General features: G+C 43.4%; 1 protein-coding gene across 3 annotated transcripts in view; it reads right to left on the reverse strand.

Annotated features, from left to right (window-relative positions):
- Positions 1 to 209: 209 nt before the first annotated feature.
- The window catches only part of LOC144515458 (NACHT and WD repeat domain-containing protein 2), a 9,564-nt gene continuing 917 nt past the window's right edge, over positions 210 to 8,856 (reverse strand). The window contains exons 3-10 of one of the 3 annotated variants that reach the window (XM_078246316.1): positions 8,025 to 8,132; positions 7,586 to 7,777; positions 7,162 to 7,300; positions 6,922 to 7,061; positions 5,918 to 6,268; positions 5,538 to 5,639; positions 4,299 to 4,944; positions 210 to 3,906 (exon numbers count right to left, since the gene is read on the reverse strand). In XM_078246316.1, the coding sequence (XP_078102442.1) occupies positions 737 to 3,906; positions 4,299 to 4,944; positions 5,538 to 5,639; positions 5,918 to 6,268; positions 6,922 to 7,061; positions 7,162 to 7,300; positions 7,586 to 7,777; positions 8,025 to 8,132 (4,848 nt within the window). In that variant the 3' untranslated portion in view covers positions 210 to 736. Of the gene's footprint in view, positions 3,907 to 4,298; positions 4,945 to 5,537; positions 5,640 to 5,917; positions 6,269 to 6,921; positions 7,062 to 7,161; positions 7,304 to 7,585; positions 7,778 to 8,024; positions 8,133 to 8,856 lie in introns of all 3 variants that reach the window. The other 2 variants (XM_078246317.1, XM_078246315.1) reach the window with 2 other exon arrangements.

An 8,856-nucleotide genomic window follows, 5' to 3' on the forward strand; every position in this document is an offset into this window, starting at 1 on the left:
TCAAGCAAGGCGCTTCAAGAGTTCTCCTATCTCTCAAAAGTCCCTCCCTTTCGATGTTTTAAGTTTAAGCTGTACGACCGAAATATGTTACTTACTCTTATGCCGTAAATTACAACTTATCTTAATAAGTAGGCCTACTTAACTTAATATACTTACTGTATCTGCAATAAGATAATAAGGGTGAACTGATCAAAATTTACAAAATCATGTAGGCTTAATATTGTATTTATTTAATAAAAGGCCAACATTTCGTTTTTTTTGTTTTACCATTTAAAGACAGTACGCTATTTTCTGTCATTTCTGGCAATGGGACAGTATTTCTTACAGTAAATGTGATGTAAAAACAGAGATATAGGCTAAACAGTGTATTTATGACAAATTATTTTATTATTACAAATACATGTGTAAAAATGATCTCTGTGTTAACAACACATGCAGGCTATATGGCTCAAACTGATCAGTTATAGGTTTTGCTTTCACAGAAATGAAACTCAATTGCTGGGTTGGTTTTTCTGCAGTGAGCTCATCATGATGGACTCAGAATAGCTGGAAATGAAACAGATGGTGCTGCAGTTTCCCCAGGAGTGTAGAACAAATGTATACAGTATTTGTATTTACTTCAATATATACATACAGCATACACGTGTGCATACGATCACTTTGTGTGCTATCACATTTATCATACATATACATGTATTTTAAAAAGCACAGTCCAACAACAGCTTGTATAATCTTTTTAAGGCCATGTGATATTGGGGGTTGCTAGTGGTAACCAGGTGAATGCTCTGTCAAAAGGGCAGCGCTTCATCTGACCATTCAACTTCTCTCTGCCCCTGACCAACTCCTCCCCTTTGATGGTGTCATCTAAAATTGAATACACGCCCACAGAACCGTCCTCAAAGCCCACAAACACACACTGCCGCTCACACATAACAAGGGTCAACGGATTCTTAGCCAGAAACACACTTCCTATTCTTTCTCCGTCTGCGAGTCGTAAAACTCTGAGGACGGGCCTTGTGTGCAGGTAACAGGCGCAGTTTTTCTCCAGGGTGGTGGTAGGGTGGGAAATGTAGGCAGCATAGTGTCCAGTTTTATCCAAACAAGCTTTAATGACAGGACCCTCAGTCTTGAATGAGCACAGTCTGACCTGAGATAAGTCCAAGAGGTGGATGGCTTCATTATCAGTGGACAGCAGGGTGTAGCTCCCATCAGAGGACATTTGGAAGTCTTGTGGCTGACAGTGAAACCTATAAGGCAGCTGGAAGTGCCTGCACAGCGTCTCCTCTGCTAGTTTCCAGGTGTACACCGCCCCTGAGGAGGCCATCACCACCACAAAGTCTGGGTGCTCTGAAAGTGTGCGGAAAGCAACAACATGCTCCGAGCTTTCCACGCAGGAGAAATGCTTGCTGATCAAGCCTGACCACAGACTGGCAGCTAACAGGTCTCCATGGCGACGGCCAATAAGGAAGGTGCTCTCAGGCGACACCTGGGCGTCAGACAGGTACGGGTGTATGCTGCACACAATGGTCCCGTGTGCCAGCTTCCAAACCCGAGACATCCCTCGGTCAGAAATACTCACCCCAAAGTTACTGTTCGGCGTGATCAGGACGTCTGACGCTCTGCTGCCTCTCATACGCAAGATGTTCTGACCTGGCTCTGTCTGCCAAACGTATATTTCCCCTGCTGAGAGTGTTACAAGGTGGATGTTATCCGGAGAAAGACGCAGTTTTTCCACAGGACCGTCGTGTAGGAAGTTAGCATGTGGAAGTCCTGTTTCTAATCTCCATCTCCACACTGTCTCTGACCCATCAGAGGTGTAGAACCCTGTTCGCTCAACCACCACTTCTGTCACTCCACACCCCATTTTCGGAACTGGACCTGCAGCATCTATCATCCCAGAGTCCCATACTGTCAGGCAGCCGTCATGAGCGACACAAACAATATCTGAGGCCATTTTGAGGAGTTTATGAGGCTGCTTGTTTATTTCTAAGGATAGAACACAGTCCCCTGTACTGACCTTCCACACCAAGACAAGGGGACAGGTGTCTAACAACGCCAGGAAAAAGTGGCCATCCTTAGAGAGGACAGCTTGAGTGAAGGCCCTCCCCTGCGGAGCCAAGAACTGGTCCCACAGCTCCCAGTCACACATATCCCACAGTGCAACCTGGTGAGATTGACACACCAATAAAGTGTCAATTTCATGTGAGTAATCTACATTGAGGATGTTATTAAATTTGCCTCCAGTAAATCTTTCTGTGACAAGTCTTGGTGAGTTTCCATTGGCTGCCACATCCCAAAGGGTTACACTCCCTGTCCTGTCAACACATGCCATTTCCCACTTCTCTTCACACAGGATCATTGATGTGACCGCATTGTGGTTTGAGTTTGAACAAGTGGCCAGGAGGCTGCCGGTGTTGGTGTCAAATATGGACACTGTGCCGTCCATCTGCCCGCAGTACATGTAAACTCCATTAGAGGAGCAAACCAAACAGGTCACGCAGCTCTGACACTGGAAATGAGTCAAGATCTCACTGGAGACGTCAAACACACTCACAAAATTCTCATCTTTCCACCACATGAGTAACAGTTTCTGATATGCAACGAACCCCTCAACTTTGTTTAATGTTTTTTGGCTTAACTCTGTTTTCAAAGGGTCTTTAACCTGCAGAAACATTTCTGGGCCGGTCACATCCCATAAGAAAATCTTGTTGCATTGTGTGGAAAGCAGCATGAATTGACAGCTGCTCTTCACTCCTGCAAACTTCAGCTCCTTCTGCTCACAGCTCAATGATAGTTTGACTACATCACATCCAGAGCCTTTCCAAATCCAAGCCATGCCATCATCCATGATCTCTGCTACAATCCCACACTCTGTCCCTGCTGCTTCTCTAACAGAGACATCCCTAGTTTTGGCAACACACTTTAAACACTGAATGGAGGGAACAGAGGAGGGAGCAGGGCAAAGCACTACTTCTAATCCGCTTCCAATTTTCCTCCTCTCCTGTCTGATCTCTCTGGCATAACCTTCGAGTGCAGGAAATACCTCCAGATAAGGCAGGAGGCTCGTCTCCATCACTGAGGGCAGCTGCAGTGGGGAGCTCTGCAGTAAGCAAGCACAAGACTTCAATATGCTTGCTAGGACTGCTCTTTCCCTTGACAAACGGAAGTGGGATGACCACTCCTCACCTTCCAACATGGTTACCAAATCTTCCAGGAGTCTTGCTTGAACCATGGCCTGGTGAAACCTTAAAGACATTAATAGCCCATGCTCTAACTCCTCCCATTTGTCACACCTTTGCAAGTGATGCTGCAATTCTAAGACCTTCCTCAAGTTCACTCGGCCAACCTCGTTGAAAGAACAGGCGAAGACAAATGGCTGGCTGGATGGCTGCCTGTCTATGTGGATTTCCATCTGGGTGGTGTCCTTATTTGGTCCAAATTTCTGCTTAACAAGAAGTGGTTTTGCAACTTCACAAGACAATCCGCCACTGAAATAGTCCGCCATCGCCGAATGAATCTCCCTCCTCACATCATGAGTGCCTAGATACCTCTTAGCCACCACCAGCTTGAAATGCCTGCTCACCCAGAACAAAACATGTGACCCTGCAACTGTCCTCCTAATGAGAAACCTCCTCAAATCCAACAGAAGTCTTTCCACGTCAATTTGCGGGACTCGCATTTTGGAGGAAGGGCTCTCTACCTGCTGAACGTACTCAGTCAGCACCTTTTGATCACTGGATAGCAGATCGGCGAGCTCAGCCTCGGTGAGCCCGGTCCTGGAGAGGGTGAGGTAGGAGACGGCACAAGCCACGATAGAGGAGCCATGTTTCTGCTCGAGGTGATCTAGCAGCGCAGAAATGGATGAATGGACGCTGTCAGGAAGAGACGACTCAGTCACATCTGAATCTGATGAGGAGAGAAGAAAAGGGGACAGAAGGTGAGAAATGTGATGTAACCAGACTGGGTTGAAGCCTGAAATGTATTAGTATTTCTTTGAGCTCTGTTATATATCTATCCTTAAATATCAAACAGTTGTTATTTCTGATGGCTGAAAAAGTTGAGTGACAGAAAGTGTGTGTTGCACTTAACTGCATATCTTCCAATCCTTTCTAATGCATTTGAAAATGTCACATGAAAATTGTAGTTAATGCAAATGTTAACATTTTTTTATACAATAAAACATGATTAACAATGTACAGTCAAAAATAAAAATGGAAACAAATCTTTCAGGACCCTTGGCCCATCCTCAACGGACCTCAGAGTGAATCTGTCTGTCCGTTTACTGTAGTTAGTCGTACCAGAGTGCCAGAGCGAGATGTGTAGGTGCAGGAGTCGAGCGTAGAGAGTCAGACAACAGGAAGTGAGTGCCTGGTTAACCAGTGCCTGTTGTCCTGATGTCACTCTCCTCCCTGAATTGCTCAGCAGTGACGCCAACATCTTCACACGCTGTTTCTTGTCCACCAATCCCAGCTGAACACACACATATCCTGACTCCTTCTCCCTGCCCTCTGACACACACTGAGGTGGACCTCTTTGTGGGTTGATGGCTTGCAGGACTTGTGTCCGTTTGGAGGAGACTGCGAGGATTAGTTTGACGCTGGGAGGAAGCGGGGACGGGAGGCCCTCCATGATGTGAGGTCCAAAGTTGTTTCCGATGTGATCCAGGCCATCAAGGATTAGAACCAGAGGTTGTTCGGTGGAAGGCATGAAGGAGAGGAGGGATGAGAGACGCTCTTTAAACTTGGACAGACACATGTTGGCTGTCGGGCTACAGCTAGGATCATCCAGCTCTCTGGGATTCTGCTCAGAGGAATATTCACTGTGATATCTACCGGCAATTTGAGAACACAGGCTCGACAACAGGTGCCTTGGGGAAGGGTCGGTTGACAGTTTGCAAAAATAAGTGATCACTACAGGATCACAGTCTGGTAGCCAAGACTTTACCTGTGGAGAGAGACAGAGAGACAGAACACTTCTTCACATTGTTATCAAGACCATGTCTTACAATGTAAATGTCTTGTTGGCTTTTATTTATCCTGCTTGGAATCTAAGATTTAGTTACATGGGTAATTAATCTTGATAAAGCTGCCAGGAAACCAAAAACGCTTCTCGTACTAAACTTATTTTTATGCAGGGCTGCAACTAACGATTATTGTCATTATCAATGTGAATGTGACGATTATTTACAGATTAATCTATTAATTGGTTGGTCTATAAAAAGTGTTCCCAGGACTCAATGGCATGCATTCAAATATCTTTTTTGTTCTTCCAAAACCCAACTCAGAAAACCAGAAAACAGTTATTTTTGAGAGGCTAGAACCACTGGTGAATTAAGGACATTTTTGCTTTAAACAAAAATGACTTAAACAATAAATTAATTTCATTATAAAATAAAATGTAATGCAAACACTAACTAATTGATTAATTATAATTGTTTTGCATTTTTTAAGTGTTTCAAGCTAAAAAGATCTATTCAATTGAGGAATAAAAAGGACCGAAATTACAATGAGTTTCACATTTTACTTTAGGCCACTTACCTGCTGAGCACAGTGTGCCAGCAGAACTGTCTTTCCTGAGCATGGTCCTCCTGTCACCACTAGTGGGCACTGTTGCTCGCTCTGCTCCACATAGGCTCTGACCTACAGCAAATGAAAAAGGAAGCTCTACTGATGCAATGTTGCACCTTACATGTTTGGCTCTATGAGCATGTCACAACACAGAGAAAATAGATCAGAAAATATCCACAAAGTTACCTTGAATTGGTAAAAAAAGTCAGCCACTAAAAAAAGTACTGAATGTAATTATCCATTAATCAGTGTGTGCCACACAACAAACATCAACCTAATCCTTCACACTGCCATGTTAAAAAAACATTTAAATGCTGTTTTTTAATGTTTAGAAACGGCTTCATCCTGACCTGTTTCTCCTCTGGCCGAATGATGTCATAAAGTCGGGAAAAGACGTCACACAGCTCCTCCTGCTCTGCCTGCTCTCTGGCCAAAGCATCAGCGAGCTGAGAGCCTTCATCGCATCCTAAGATGCTCAAGCTGTCAATCAACCCCACAAGGTCAGTGTACACCTGCTGGCACAGAGACTCGGCATAGCCCCGCCTCCTGGCTGTCGTGTAACCAAGCCGACGGTCACACTCTGTGGCTGTGGTGTAGACTAGAAGCTGGGAGGAAGAGATGAGACCAGGGAGGAAGTTGTCACAAAGCTCTGATAATAATTGTCCATCAGTGGGCATTGTCCCTAGGTCAGAGGTAGCAGCCTAAAAATACAGGAAAAGGGGGGGGAAAAGTATTTTAATCACTTTCTGTGGCACTTTTGATACAATCTGCATGTGTGTTTCATATTTAGTTATTTCTACTATACTACAAAAATTAACCTTTATTTATAAAACCTATGTCAGAGATACAGTATTTCAAACACATCTCTATGCTTCTGTTAACACAAATCACATGTATCTGTCAGGAACTAATACAAAACTTAAGATAAGTTAAGAAAAAAAGGGGGAAGAGAGCACTCATTTAGCAAATTCCCCACAATGATGGAGGCGTGACTCACATTATGCTTAAATCACCTTTACTTCAATCAAAATTCATCTGTCTTGGATGTTTATAGTACGTTGCAGAGGTTATTTATTAGCTTTAAGTTAACACGTAAACGTGCTTTGACCATTTTTGATTCATGCAAGCCCCACTTGCTCCTTTTGTGAAAACAAAACTAAACATTTGGTTTCTAAAAGGCAAACGTTCCCACATGTTCAGCTATGAAAACTATGTTTTCCTTCTAAAACTAAGAAAACCATGGGGGGGGGGAATATGAACTTGAAAATTGTACTTTTGTCAAAAATTGACGATGAGGGTAAAAGTGGGGTGTATTGAGATCACCATTTTATTTCTATGATTATGATATATGTACCTCTGACTGTGACTGAAGGTGTGACTTCATCTGTCTCTCTCGTTTTGCGTTGATGACCTTGTGGACATAAACCAGGCCACGTCTGATGATGTCATTATCAGGACTGTTGTCCAGAGCAAATCGCAGATCTGCATCGAGGGCTGGAGAGAAGCAGCAGAGCACACATCAAATTATACTTCAACCCTACACACACACCCACACACACACACACACACACACACACATATATATATATCTCACCTGATCTGTAGTAGCTATGGGCTCTCTCTGGGCTCATAACACCGTTGTCGACACACAGACTCACAGTGGTCTGTAGCATCTTCCTCAGCTCTTCTTTTTTAGCCTTCATCCTCATCGCCTCTTCATCCTCAACCTCTGCCTGCTGAACAACAAACAGTTAGATACCTTTAAGAAAACGGCACCACAGTCTTATATTTCTAAATGCCTTATATGGTTTATTGTGGTTAGAGCTTTATTTGTGTAGGGGATTTTTTTTTTTTTAAGAGGGCACTAATCATAATTAGTTTTCACATTTAATTAGCAGCTGCATTTGGACAAACCTACTCCTGTTTGCTTAACAAGATAATTGTAATCATCATAATTGAATTTGAATGAATGAAGACAATAGATGATAAATGATATTTCTGAGGTTCAGTGTGATCACCTGAGGACAGCAGGGGTGTGGAGGTCTCAGGCAGTAGGAGGGAGGGATGGTGTTTTCGTCCCTCTGATACACTCTCTCCAGCTCCTGGGTGCTGACGCCTGCCCGCTGGCTCTCCTGCAGCAGCAGCTGGTACTCTGACACCTCCACCTGGGAGGGCAGACTGGCTGTGCCATACTCATGTCCTATCAGAGCCTGCAGCACAGCCATGTGGACACAGAAGGTACAGCAGCATGGGATGTCTTTTTAGTTCACGCTTGCATTGGTGTTAATGGGTTTATAAAACTCAACGGGGACTGATTAGCAACTGGGCTGGTCACGCTCTATTACTCAAACTAAGATTTAATTAAATTATTTTTAAATCTTTTGAAAACTATGATGCTCTAGTAAAACCTGAGCTGTGCTGTACTACTGTATACTCCGATACTAAGGATTTATTTACCAGTAAAAAAGGTCCTGCAGAGCTCTTTCTGCATGCTTTAATCAGCTGCTGTCTGGTGTTTTCATCTGGCCAACGACTGGGATCACTGGACTCAAATGGGTCTATCAACTACACACACACACACACACACACACACACACACACACACACAATGATGGTTAAAACAATTTAGAGGAGAGATGAAAAGCATACAGTGAGGTGCAGTAACAATTGTCCAGGTGGTGGCTCAGGAACATATGATAATCCTTCATCTCTCTAACTACACACACTGCTGAAAAGAGAGGGCACAATGTGGTGGTTGAACTGCCCCCAAGGTGATTTTTACACAAAACAACACACTACGTACATAATCGTGTTCCAACTGCTCATCCTCTTCTTTTGTCAAATTTAATTAGGCAATGTTGAGTAGAATTGAACGCACTTTTAAAGAGATGGCCTCAGAGGAATATGAAAGAATAAAGGACACACACACACACACACACACACACACACACACACACACACACACACACACACACACACAACTGTAAGCTACCGAATAATATTCCTTTTGTATTTCACTGTTGGCAGTGAGCGTTGTTACACAGAGGAGTCTTAGTGATGCTTGAATCTGTCTGTAATAGTACTAAAACAAAGAGTCAAATGACAAGAGACTGACGGAAAATTAGTTTTCTGGTTGCAGCTTTTCAGAATACTTTGATTCCATATTGTAAGTGGATTTTGTGTTTTTTGACTGATTGCCAGACAAAACTGTAATTTTAACTCAGGACTTTCACCTCTCTGATCGCATCAGCGGTTTCCATTATATTCAAAATGTTACAAAACAAAATAA

Source organism: Sander vitreus, chromosome 3 (assembly GCF_031162955.1).
Source record: "Sander vitreus isolate 19-12246 chromosome 3, sanVit1, whole genome shotgun sequence".
Classification (NCBI taxonomy): domain Eukaryota; kingdom Metazoa; phylum Chordata; class Actinopteri; order Perciformes; family Percidae; genus Sander; species Sander vitreus.